Genomic DNA, 14,301 nt, shown 5'->3' on the forward strand with positions numbered 1-14,301 from the left:
AACGCATTTTAATAAATTAATAATGCACGATGTTCGACGTTCGTAATGAACTTCAATACGAAAGACCCAAGCCCTATTCTAGTTTGAAAGGGCATAAAATTCAATCCAGGAAGTTTCCCGAGTATGGGTACCTAATGTGAAAGGGAAAATTGGAAAGCGTTCGCAGGGTAGGCTCAGGAGGTGAATTTAATTAAAACATTACCCATAATATTAACTTTTGACGTAAGTGAGTTAATGGAGTTTCTCACTTATGTGTGTTAACTGGCACACCACGCCCACAACGGCAACGGCAAATAACACTCGAAAACTCAGCTTTAAATTAGATTGAGTTTTTATAAATAAACATGCTCGAAAAATATTAATAAGGTGGAGAAGGCCGGCGTCGGTATAATTTATGGGTAAGGAAGGCTGACATAGGAAAAGAAGGGGGTATTTATATACATACTTCACTGAGACAGAGTCAAAAAGGAAGAGCTTTGCTCCTACTGCTCTATCGACCTCCTGTAAGTGGAGCATGTCATGTGTACAAACGCAAGAATTAGAAGCAATTAACCCTTAAATGCATGATTTTTTCTTTTTGCCCGAAATTTATATATGTATCACAAAATTGTTTGCCGATTCTAGGAAAAATAGTAAAAAAAATATAACTTCCATTTTCACTGCGAAAACGGTGTTAGAAGTTGAATTGGCTAAATCATATTTAAGTATGTAAGTGTGTTATTTTCAGTAGGTACTTAATATACATATAAATGATTTTTTTTACTACCATTAGAAAGGTAAGTACATTACACTATTTGTGATCTACCTATGATAAAGTTTTAAAAATAAAATATTTACATACCCCGAAAAAACCGTTCAAAATCACATACTAAAAGTTATCAACTTGTGGATTTTTCCAAGTTTGCTGACTTTTCGTCTTAAAACGAATGTAATTTTTATAAATTAAAAATATTGCGTAAATTTAACCCTTAAACCATCACCCTATTACTTGACGTTTGGTACAAGCTGTCTAATGGTCTGTAGACATTTGACAACACTATGCATTTATGGGTTAAAGAACTTGTAAACTGGCTTTCCTAATAGACGGTCTTCCCGACATTTACCTCAAACGTAAATGAAAGAGCATAAATATAATAATCATACAAGATACAATTTTACAGCCATTGGCCTACTAGATTTTGTACTACAAATATGATTTTATCTTGACCCTTTTGATAGAAATCTACTTTTTTGTAAAGCAAGTTCGCATTGATTAAACATCCCATTACAAGTTAACTGTTTTCTATGTCGTAACTTTGAAACTCGAAAGAAAAACCTGAACCACAAAGTAGGTAAACTAGCTCTAAAAGAAGTTTGTTTAATTTCCTGTCCCCGTGGTATTTGCGGACGGTTCCGCTGCTGCCCGTAGCCGCAGTTTCACAAACTATTAACAAGTGTATTAAAGGTCATTGACATCAAAAACAACGTTAACTATGTGTGAACTAGAAATAGGTATCTCGTTTGTTTGCTTGCAAGCGTAAACAAGTACATAAATAAAAATAAAGTATAAAACCATAAGGAGGTACCTATCTTTTACCAAAGTTGGAGCCGACAGGCTGTAACATTCCGTCTTCGAGCTACACGCAAACGCAAACCAACTCGCTAGTAAAGTGCAGTAATTTAATTCCTCGGGCAAGCAAGCACTGACAAATGTGCTTACTCCTCGACTGCGGAGTGCGAACTGATAACAAAACACCAGTTCACCGAACAACATAAATACAAACAATAATAATCATTTTCTCCAATATGCTCGGAAATGTTCACCTTGTTGTAGCAAAAATAGTAAGTACGAGTAGTTCTTCATTATGGACTAACTTTAATTTGTAAAATAATCTAGGTATATCATTTTATTGCACCCTGTCGGTACCTACTGTTTTAACGGACGGGAACCTCATCAGTGTCATGGGACGAACGCAGAGGCAGCACCCGCCAGGGTGCGAGGACAACTCCCAAGAGAGTTGACGGAATCTAAAATGAACTAAGCTAAAAGCGACATCTAGGATGGCTCAAGGGCAACACTGGTGAGGGCGGAGAGGTGTCACAGGACTTTAAACATAGCCAACTCGTCATTTACATACGTTCGCAGCTCTTGCGACTCCACTCTGGGCAGCCGGCTAAGGCAAGCCAGACGCAGAGAATCCTGTCCCCACCCATCCACCTGCACGCACGCACCAAGCTCCCTGCGTTTTATTTTAATTTATTATTAGAGATATTAATCGGACTTTCTGCCTTCATCAAGTAAATTCATTGTGTTTGTCTACTCAAATTATTGCGACAAAACTTTCAACTACCCAGTCCTAATTGGCATTTGGCAAGCGGCAGTGCCAAAAACGATTGCATATTATGAACGAGACTCCAGTGCAGCCATCAAAGATAAGTTACTTGTTCGGTATCGTCTTGAGTCGTCCTATTCTGCTTTCGTCACTCATTCTACATTCGTCACAATCGTCGGTGGCTTTCAATGTAGAATGAATGACGAAAGCAGAATAGGACTAATTTAAGAACTTGACGAAAAACGAATGGGACGACCCAAAACGATACCACTTGTTCTTATGTTGACATTTAATAATCTGCTAACCTTAACCCGACAATTCACTTTGTGGTTTGGTATCGGGTTGCGCTAATTTCGTCTTACCTCTGTCAGCAAATGCGAACACAAATCAAACGAAGTTTTCCTTATTTTGAACTAGCTGTTGCCCGCGACTTCGTCCGCGTGGAATCTTTATCTTCAACATTTTACATCTTTAGTACCTATAATTTTCATATCCAAGCAATGTTGAAATTAAGTACTTTTCTTTTTTAGCAAGTTGTATGAAGTTTTAAGTCAAGTGAATTTTGATGTTGGTTGCTGAAATCAGGGACCGTATAACCGGTTTTATTAAATACCTGTATATAAACTGTCAAACGAATACCGGTTAAAATGTTATACCTATATTCGAATTAGAGGTATTGCTGTCATTCCGTTTTTGTCTTTATCGCTAAACTACACTAATTGACATAATGAAATACCGGTATTCATTAATACCTCAATAATAACAGGTATTCAGTATACCGGTAATGGTTATTGTCTACGTCACAAGGCGGTTAGCCCGGACTCCCGTGGTCGCGTTCCGATACTTCTCTTTCCTTTGGTGCTCGTTGCTGGTGAGGAGCGCCTCCACCGCTCCGGTGTGACGCCTCGCGTGGTCCGGTAGGAGCTAGGCCTTCCAAAGCCTGCTGTGATGCCGCTGAGGACCCTGGCCGCTCCGGCCTGGGTGGTTCGGGTAGGTGTGGCGATGAAAAGAAACTCAATGTTTCACATGCACGTATATTTTACGTTAATCTACACTTATTCGTTCGTACACTGACGCCTGATGCGTGACAATCGTGACACGACAACTACTATTCTTAGAAAATAACTATACTGAAAACACACGCGGCGTGGTCAATGGCTGCGGCCAAGTCTAGCTTCAAACCCGGCAGGAATGCAACCTACGTGCGTTCGCTACAACGCTCCGAATCGTCCTGGTCCGGAAATAGAATCCATCGATATGAAGTTTTACCATAATGAATGTAGTGACATACCATTTAAGTTACGCTTGAGCCTCTAGGAAATTGGCCTACGATTATTGCACACGGCACATGTGAAAGGTGCTTGCACTTGGCGTAAACATTCCTGCGGGGGGGAGGCCAGAGTTGAGCTGATACCTTGAAGCACAATGGATTAGCTAGTCTAACTTACAGCACTATCAAACATTGACCACAGCAAAGTGGTGACATGAAAGAACAAGTAACCAACTAAATACTTATAAAGAAACAGTACCTAGTACAGTTGCAATTAGAAATCAGTGAGTCATCTTGATATAAATAAATTCAATTTAAACAGTAGGTACCATAAGTTGTTAACATGTGACAATACCAAAACATAACTTATAAATTAATACAGTTAAGTACACTCTACTGGTAATTTACACAATTTGACAACGGGCCGGATTAAGTCGCCGCCCTGAGTTTTTAATTTAACTGATCGTACAATATCATCTGCACCTTTAAATAATTGAATCACTCTACCTCTACGCCAGTGGAGAGGGGGTGCAGTTTCATCCTTGATTAATACTAAATCATTTAAAGCCATGTTAGGAACATGATTGTACCATTTGAGTCTGGTTTGCAAATTATTAAGGTAAGTAATATGCCATTTAGCCCAAAAGTTTTGTGAAATCTTTTGTAAAGACTGGAAATGTGATAAACATGCTACATTAGTGTCTTTCCACGGGTACTCAGGTACCGATAGCAATGGTTGCCCTATAAGAAAGTGGCCCGGAGTGAGTACTTCCAAGTCACATGGGTCCTCGGATAAAGGAACCAGAGGCCGTGAGTTAAGCACCGATTCTACTTTGGTAAATACGGTTGAAAGACCCTCGAAGGTCAGTATGCGGTCCCCTAACTCACGCTTGAGTAGGTTCTTACTACTCTTGACTGCGGCTTCTACCAAGCCTGACATGTGAGGGGCACCAGGAGGATTGAACTCCCAGCGGACACCTTGGCGACGAAATTCCTCCTGGAGGACAATTTCGTTGTCAAGTAAGAACTGACTAACCTCCTTGAGGTATGAGCTAGCACCTTTGAAATTTGTACCTTGATCGCTCCTGACTAAGGCGGGCAGCCCTCGTCGACTGACAAACCGTGTGAACGCCGCAATGAAGGCCTCGGTGCTCAGCGACGAGACGAGTTCAAGATGTACGGCTTTCGTTCCTAAACATACGAAAACACACAGATAAGCTTTGAGTGATTTAGCATTTCTGAGGTGACTACTTTTGACCCAGTAGGGACCGGCAAAATCGGTTGCTACTCCTGAAAAGGCACGAGCCGCCGTGACTCGGTCCGCTGGCAAATCTGCCATAAACGGGGCCTGCGTTGAAGCGTTGAATCTGAAACACGACATACAGCTATTGATTACGCGGGATACCACACGTCGCGCCGACGGGATCCAGTAACGTTGCCGGAGTATATTGATGAGTGCGCTCGTTGAAGCGTGACAATAGGTACGGTGATAATGCTGCATCAACATTTGAGTCCATTTATGGTCTTTAGGTAGAAGGTATGGGTGCTTAGCATCGTAACGTAAGCATGAATGCCGCAGTCGCCCTCCGACGCGAATGAAGTGATTCTCATCTACGAAAACGCTGAGTTTTTGAAGTGACTTGCAAACAATCTTGCCTCCTTTCAATAACACGATTTCATCTCTGTAAGCATCCAGTTGAACGTACTTAATCCAGTGGTTCATTGCCTCACGATTTTCGTCGATCGTTAGCGTAGGGCGAACGTTCCGTTGCGCTTTCGGCAAACGAACGTTCTTACAAAATCGCAATACGTATGACGTCACATTGATAAGCTTGTTGAACGAACTGACTCGTGATAACAGAAACTCCTCCCATGACTTCTCGGCCGGCGTAATGTGATGTAACTGTTTGAATCCGGGTAAATCTGGTGACATGGTGACCGGCATCGTCGGCCACTGTGACTCATTCGTCATTAACCATTCTGGGTTCCACCAAAGATGAAACCCGATGAGGTCCTTCGCCGTAGCCCCCCGCGATGCGACATCGGCAGGGTTCGACTCCGATCTGACATACCTCCATGTCATAGGTCGGGTTGACTGTTGAATATCTTGAACACGGTTACCTTCAAAAGTCTGTAGCACATGAGGCTTTGTGTTCAACCAACATAGCACAATTCTGGAATCTGACCAAGCATTTATGCGGTCAATCTGAACTGATTCCTCGTATGCCGCTGCGACGTGGTTTAATAACTTATAAACCAGGTGAGCTGCATTTAACTCGCTCTTCGGAATGGTTTGTTTGACTCTCCTTGACGCTACGCGAGTCTTAGCTATCACTAACCGTACTAGTACATTCCCTGACGCGTCCTCAGTCCGGAGGTACACGCAGGCTCCGTAGCCGAGCTCCGACGCATCTCCAAAGCCGTGGAGGGAGTGTGACACCGCACCGGGCAGAGTGACGCACCGCGGAATCTGTAGCTGACTCAAGTGATGTAGATCTTGAATGAGTTCATTCCATTGAAGGTCTTGAGTATGGGACAGTGGCTCATCCCACTGTAATCCATCTGTGAACAGTGATTGTAAAAACAGTTTGAATCTAAATATGATTGGTGCGCAATAGCCACACGGGTCATACAGTCTAGCTATGGTACTCAATATGCTACGTTTCGTCGTTGGTTGGCCCAACGGTATGTTGAGTTGATACGACATGGAATCTGACATGGGGTTCCACTGTATCCCTAATACCTTTATGAAACTCTTGTCGTCAGTGTCAAACTGACGAGGCATCTCACAATGCTCCTGCGGAAGATCCTGTAATAATTCTCTGCGGTTAGACGACCATTTGCGTAACTCATATCCAGCGCTCCGCATGAGTTCTATGAGTTCTGATTTGAGTTCTTGGGCCTCGGTGAGTGAATCAGCCCCAGTGAGGATGTCGTCAACATATACATCTCTGCGCATGATATGAGCAGCCGGTGAGTCTGGATGCTGGGCTTCCCAGTCATCAGCTAATCGAAGTAAGGTCCTTATCGCGATGAAAGGACTGGAGCGTAGTCCGTATGTATTGGTATTTAACTCATATACCTGTACATCCTGCGACGGATCCTCGCGCCACAGAATCAGCTGATAGCGCCTATCGCTGGGGTGTATCCACGTTTGCCGGAACATCATTCTGATGTCGGTCGTGAAGACAACTTGATGACGTCTGAAATTTAACAATATTTGAGTGATATCATTTTGAAGCGGTTTGCCTGAGTGAAGGCATTGATTGAGCGATACTCCGGTGCTTGAGTTAGCTGCAGCGTTATATACGACGCGGATCTTTTCGGATCCCTTTTTGAAAATTCCGTGGTGGGGTATTACATAGTGTTCGCTCTCGAAATTAAAGTCTGATTTGGACATATGACCAAGTGCCTCATAGTCCCTCATGAATTCCTTATATTTTTCAGCAAATACTGGATTTTTGGCCAGCCTGGCCTCCAACGAAATCAGTCTACGCATGGCTAGAGCCCTAGACTCGCCCAGCTTGGGTCGGTCTGCCCGCAGCGGCAACCGCACCATGAATTGGCCATTATCTAAACGTTGAGTAGTGGAGGTATACAACCTTTCACATTCGAGGTGTTCTGGGTGTTGCGGCCGCTCCTCGGGGGGCTGCTCCACTCTCCAAAACCTTTCTAGGACGTCCTCGAGCCGAGTAGCATGGATGCCGTAGTCCTCTACTGATGTCCCGGCGGTCGGTGTTGTTAATGATGATGGGTAATTCCAAGTTGCCCCCATCAGCACGTGACCGAAGCAGGTGCCGTACGCCTCAACACCTGGAATGTTAGTGAGTATCTTTGAACCAGTGTATATATAATTGAGCACATCCGTTCCTAGAATGATGTCCACATCCTGCGATTTATCCAAGGCAGGGTCAGCTAATTCAAGTTTTGATGAATCCAAATGAGTCCTGATCTCAGTATCATAATAAGGTATGTTTCCCGTAACCCTGTACATGACTGTAGCTACTACACTGATGATAGGCACTGTTTTCCCGCGTGGTTTGAATACAAGCTTAGCAATCGTGCCTGGCACATTTACCTTTATGTCACCTACTCCAAAAATATTATTCCCAGTAAACTGTTGGTGTACTTTGAATCTTTCTACAAATGATTTCTTCACTACGGAGCACCCCGCTCCCGAGTCAAGCAAAGCCCTAGCTTTAACATAAGACCCATTGCCTGATCTGACCATGATCACAGCTGTAGGAGAGACACGAATTGGCGCCATTCGTAGTCTTTCCTCCGGTGCACCAACAGTGGCCTGATCTCATTGTTCAGGCTCAGGACTGCTCCGAGTCCCGAAGCGCAATGAGTGGAATGACTGCTGCGCCGCTTGAACACGCGCGCCTACCTTAGCCCTCGGTATATGACCGGTGGGAATCAGCTGAGCCGGCTGAAGCGCACTATGAGGTGACCCTGTCTCCCTCCTTTGGGGTTGGTCTGGTACTGACGGCTTGGGAGACTGCGGCTTCGCAGCCCTCGGCGGAGATGTAGTCCGTCGCTGGGGAGACGGCCACCGCTCCGGCAGCGTGACTGCTCTCGACGTGCTTGGCGTGGCAAGCGGCATGACCCTTACCCGATGGACAGCTGCTTCAACTGCCATGGGTGGGGCTCTCCCCGCTGCACCACCATCGCACAGCAGTGAGTTGTGTGCGGACGACTCACACTGTGCGCACCAGTTGCGCTGCATGCACTCGCGTGCATAGTGACTGCGCAGGCATCTGAAGCATGCGCCTGACTTCCTAGCCCAGGTCTTCCGCTCCGAAATCGCCAGGTTAAGGAACTTCGGGCATTTGTACAAGCTGTGCTGGTCACTCGAGCAGTATGAGCAAAGAACAGGGGGTGAATTCACCTGATTGGTCTCTTGTTCGATGGCGAAGACCCTCGCTGGCGGTCCCGGTTTCCTGGTAGCTTGACCCGACGGCCCCGCTCTTCCTCGTGCAGGTGCGGAACCACGCTGCGCAGTTGGTTGCTCCACCGCTGCTGGCGAGACCGCTTGCTGAACCCGGCACTGCTCCTCCAACAGCGCCAGTAGCTGCGTGAGAGTGGGCAACACCTCCGGATTGCCACCGTACCTCTCCTCGTATAAGGTCTTGATTCTGTTCGGTAGTTTCTGCAAAATTATAAAAACCAATAAGTATGACCACTCCGTGATTGGCTGCTTGAGCTTCTCAAGCGCCTGGACTGACTCCCGGAGCGGGTCATAGAAAGCTGAGCGTGACCCTGCACTCCAGTGCGCCACTGAAGGCAGGTTCATGATTCGGCTAATGAATGTATCCAACAGCAGCCTGTTATTCTGATACCGAGCCCGCAATAACTGTAAAGCTACCGCGTAGTTGGGTCCGTCCATCGGAAGGTGCTGTATAATGGACAGCGCCTCCCCTTGCAACGACGACCGAAGATAGTAATGTTTCTCCGCGTCGGAGATGTCCCTACTATTGACTAACGACATAAAGAGATCATAGAAGGAGAGCCACTCTGGCAGGTTGCCACTGAAGGTGGGCAGCTGCACAGAGGGCAATTTGACTTTACCTGCCTGTCCACGGGGTGTGTGTGACTGGCCAGCCTCTCCAGCCGACGCCTCGTCTAGCTGGATCAGCAGCCGGTTAACCTCGCTGAAGCACTCCTGGTATTGAAGTCGTTCCTCCTCCTCGAGCTCACCTTCGTAGGCCAGCAGTGACTCGTGGGCCTTGACGTACTCAGTATAAATAAGATCAAAGTGCCGCTTCGCCACCGACGCGGCCATGCTGTCAGGTCGTGATGTGACCGTGCCAGCATAGTCGGTCAACATTTGGTACTTGGTGCGCAGCTGCACCTTGATTGACTTTAACGACATGACGTGAATTTACTTTACGATTAATGAAAGACACTAATTTGTGACACTATTCGACTAACAGTTTACAAGTTAGGTGGCTTTGGCTTTACCTTAAAGTTGGATTTTATATTGACGATAACCTAATTAATCTATTGGCGACACTTGACGTTGACAGATAATTCTAACCTAAATGTCCCAAACTGACGTTTGCCGCGAACCGGAAATGTCCTTATGCTAAAGATGGCCGCACTCCGCACTGTACGGTCCCCGTCCGTTGCCTACGCAAGAAAATGGCGGCCGACGCCTTCCCTTTTATTACGATTTGATTTGATTTTTTCGCACTATGCCCAACCGCACCGGGCTCCGTTTCCACTGAATTTAACGGCAAAAATGAATAATGCTGACACGATGAGTACTTGAAGCGATGATTACGCTACCAATGCGATGTACCGCTGCGGTGCTCGCGTTGATGACGATGGCTTTCAATAATATCGTGCTGTAATTCCTCCCCTCTGATGGGAACACCAAAAAATGTCTACGTCACAAGGCGGTTAGCCCGGACTCCCGTGGTCGCGTTCCGATACTTCTCTTTCCTTTGGTGCTCGTTGCTGGTGAGGAGCGCCTCCACCGCTCCGGTGTGACGCCTCGCGTGGTCCGGTAGGAGCTAGGCCTTCCAAAGCCTGCTGTGATGCCGCTGAGGACCCTGGCCGCTCCGGCCTGGGTGGTTCGGGTAGGTGTGGCGATGAAAAGAAACTCAATGTTTCACATGCACGTATATTTTACGTTAATCTACACTTATTCGTTCGTACACTGACGCCTGATGCGTGACAATCGTGACACGACAACTACTATTCTTAGAAAATAACTATACTGAAAACACACGCGGCGTGGTCAATGGCTGCGGCCAAGTCTAGCTTCAAACCCGGCAGGAATGCAACCTACGTGCGTTCGCTACAACGCTCCGAATCGTCCTGGTCCGGAAATAGAATCCATCGATATGAAGTTTTACCATAATGAATGTAGTGACATACCATTTAAGTTACGCTTGAGCCTCTAGGAAATTGGCCTACGATTATTGCACACGGCACATGTGAAAGGTGCTTGCACTTGGCGTAAACAGTTATCGTATTTAATACCGGTATTCATTGCACTTGATCAAAGAGTAACCAAAAACTTTGCGACAAGAGGTTAAAGTTTTTGTTAAGTAAGTCCTCATGCTAATATTGATCGCTGTACAAGCGAAATATTTCATAATTTATGAGCGTAGCAAGTGGTTCGAAATTGCGACCGTTTCAAAGCACGAGGTTAATGAATGAATTAATGAAAAGAATTAACCCCAGAAAACATTTCCATATGAAATATGAGCGCCGCGCCGGCGCGCCGCCGCCGCCATCAAAATTTTCGCGCCGCCGCCGCCGCCAAAATTTTCGCGTCGCCGCTGCCGACACTGCGCTATCGCCGTGGCATCGGCGTGACCTTGTTAGATACTAGAGTCTGTCTAAGCTAACTTTGCACCGATTTGAACAGAACAAAGTGAGGGAGTGTTATTATAATATAAACGTCATATTTTCATAGAAATTTGACATTAACGATGTAAATATCATCGTTCATCGTTCACACGTTGTCGTTGCAAATGCTATGCAGATTAGTTTGATCGGGAATTTATTGCTTTTATATAAGGTGCTAACAAATTAGGTACCGATATTTTAAGAGATGGTACTTTATTATATAAAAACAATTAACTTTAAATAGAAACCAAGAAAACTTTTCATATCATATTTTTGTTTTATTTACCGAACAAAAAAATAAATTAGAATTATATTAAAAAAATAATTAAAAATAATCATTACGTGCATTTAACCACATAAAGAAAAAATACATAGAGTGCTCATGCTCACTCCATACATCAGTTTTGGTACCAAAAATACTATTCTTTTCGTAGTCAACATCTAGTATCGAGTAACGGAATTATCAGTACTGCTACTTGACAATAGATGTTGCACCGACCGAAATGTCTAATGCTCAACAACTTTCAGCGAATATTAAACAAGGATTAACTGGAACTTATTTTCAACTCCTTCTGCTTTAATATTAGTTGTAAATAGTTGTTCAATACAATTTTCGTGAGTCGCGACATTTGAGACATCTAGTATCAAGTAGCGGTACTGATAATCCCGCTACTCGATGCTAAATGTCAACTACGAAAATAATAGTCTTTTTGGTACCAAAACTGATGTACGGAGTGAGCACTCTATGCTTACTATATTTGTCTATGATTTAACTGACAAGATGTTTAACACTTTCTGTTTTGTCAACAATTGTTTGTGTTAAATGTCATTATCATCAACGTGTCATTTCATTTATCAACGTGAAGTGGCCAGTTAAAAAGAGGACTCATTTAATTATCTCATTAACAGGGTGTTTTTACGTAGCAAATTTGTTTTCCAATTTTCTCAAAAAAACATAAAACCTAAATGTTTCATACTTAAATATATTCCAGGAGTCGAGTATTATCAGCTGTAAAAATATTGGTAGCTAATTTGTTAGCACCTTATATTAAGTTCGGATATATAAATTTTTTGGCTAATATATATTAGACTGCATGCTTTCTCTTGTCTATGCTTAAGCTAAACATGTGGCAGTAGTTAGCGATTCGGTGGCCAGGCAATGTCAATGAATAAGAAATAGGTGATATGGAGCCTAACCTACTACGTCTATTCCAGAACATATCCTCAACAATTGCATGTAAAGGTATGAGCACGATAGTTGAAGTCACGCACACAACAACAAAATCATGTAATGACAGTGAGATTTTGAAATTAATATTCTTTTTAGGGTTCCGTATTTCGTACCAATATCAAGTTGATATCAACTGTAAAAAAGTTTCTTGAAGGTTTTTTTTATAGGCTTTTAATATCGTACGTTTAAGTCGCATTCACTCATTGATTCATTCATACTATTTTTGCGATTAGTAGGTACTCTGTGCGAGCAGTGTGTGTAATCATTCACCTCTCCTGGCGATACGTACATAACTAACCCTAAATAACTATTATATTTGACTATAGCTACCCGCACTGACTTCGCACGGATAACACAAAACCTTAACAAATTGTACACCTAAACTAAAGCTTCCTCAAAAATCTTTCTATTGATAGCTGAAATCCGCATGAAAATCAGTTGAGTAGGTTTTGAGTTCATCGTGAACATACATTCATATAGTTACAGACAGACGCGGCGGGGGACTTTGTTTTATAAGGTGTAGTGAATTAGTGATAGATTCAATTAACAGTAACCTCACAATATAAAGATGTTCATTGTGCTGCTTATCTACAGTTCATGGCATGAAAAACTTTTTTCCTACCATAATTCAATAAATAATCCTTGAAATTAAAAGGTTTGAATTATCTTCGCATAAACCAAGTTTTCAAGGCTACGCCGCCGATTCGCCGCCACCGCCAACCAATTTTGACCGGCGAACCGTCGCCGGCTAAATGCCTATCGGGCGGCGCTAGACGTGCGCGCCGGTCGAAAATAATTGGGCAACGGCGCGCCACCTAAAAATCCACGGCGGCGGCGTGGAATTTTTCAACTTTTCAATATTAAGACGTATAATGAAAAGTCATGCTTAACCCTTAAATCGACAAGGGAAAAAAAAATCTTAAAAACTGTGTTAGTATCATTTTTTTGGGTGTTATTATCTTATTAGGTATGTGGTTGTTTATTGTAGAAAAATCATGAAAAAAATCTATTTATAATAGTTTCGAAAAAAACATAGGTATGACAAATATGTTGGATGTTGCCAGGTTCGGTGTAAATAAAAAGATACGCCGCATAATGAAAAGACGTCTAGTATTTTGGACGTTGCCGAATATACAGTACTTTATATGCATGAAGTTTTTTTTTGTCAATATCATGTTTTTTTTAAATTAATATAGAATAATTGCATTTTAATTATAAATACACTTACTGATAATGTCAACTTATAAACTAAAGTAAAACCTATTATTTTTATATTTTTCCAAAAAGTTTATAGCTCGTAGGTGGTAAAATTTTACCAGTCATTGGCGTCATTTTATTAACATTAAATCAAACTTAGCGGGGTATCGTAGGATGCAGCAACATCTGAACAATGGTATACAATAATGCATGTAATTTTATCAATATTTTCGTAAGAAATTTCTTAAATGAAATCGGGTCTGTCTCTTGATGTCTTGATGAACGCACAGGAAAAAAAATCCGTAATAATATTTTTTTATCTATTTGGTTCATTACGTTGTAATACGACAAATAATGACTTAGTATGGTGTTGGTGCGACATAAAATAGTAGAAATTCAATTATATAACCAGAAAAATTCCGTAAGTACGTAATTATTGCCATTTTTAAGTAAGTATTTTACGTCAATAATGTGAGAGTTACGTACTCGTAGGAAGTGGCGCCCGCAATAATTTTCAACTATTTCTTATCGGACTATAACCTATTACATATTTTAACGCTGCATAATACTGTCTTATAAAAAAATATTCGGCGCGAATTTTAAACTACCGGTGGCGGCGGCGGCGCGCGGACTCCTTATGGCGGCGGCGCGCACGTCTAATCGGCGCTCATATCTTTGAGATTATAAACTACATACATAATAAAATACATTTAAATCAACAATAAAAAAACAATTAAAAGAATCAAATGAACGCTATTAAATATTTATCCATCAAAATCATCACCTAACAGCTAATTTCACCAGCAACATGAAAACGGGCATTCTAAGATCCGAATCTTAAGTATTTACAACTTTACAAGCGGGCCGGACAATGTCCTTGACGAGTAGCGAAGGAACGAATCGTGGTACTACTACAACCGGTATTGGGA

The 14,301-nt window shown here is 42.9% G+C and overlaps 2 protein-coding genes across 4 annotated transcripts in view; both read right to left on the reverse strand.

Annotated features, from left to right (window-relative positions):
- The window catches only part of LOC134677630 (dorsal-ventral patterning tolloid-like protein 1), a 135,625-nt gene that overhangs the window by 97,628 nt on the left and 23,696 nt on the right, over positions 1–14,301 (reverse strand). The window lies entirely within an intron of this gene.
- On the reverse strand, positions 6,042–7,849 carry LOC134677570 (uncharacterized). Its single transcript, XM_063536050.1, has 2 exons — positions 6,665–7,849; positions 6,042–6,144 (listed from the first exon to the last, which is right to left on the reverse strand). The coding sequence occupies exons 1-2, from the start codon at positions 7,847–7,849 to the stop codon at positions 6,064–6,066; spliced, it is 1,266 nt and encodes a 421-aa protein (XP_063392120.1). The 3' UTR covers positions 6,042–6,063.

The sequence above is a fragment of the Cydia fagiglandana genome, chromosome 2, assembly GCF_963556715.1.
Source record: "Cydia fagiglandana chromosome 2, ilCydFagi1.1, whole genome shotgun sequence".
Taxonomy (NCBI): domain Eukaryota; kingdom Metazoa; phylum Arthropoda; class Insecta; order Lepidoptera; family Tortricidae; genus Cydia; species Cydia fagiglandana.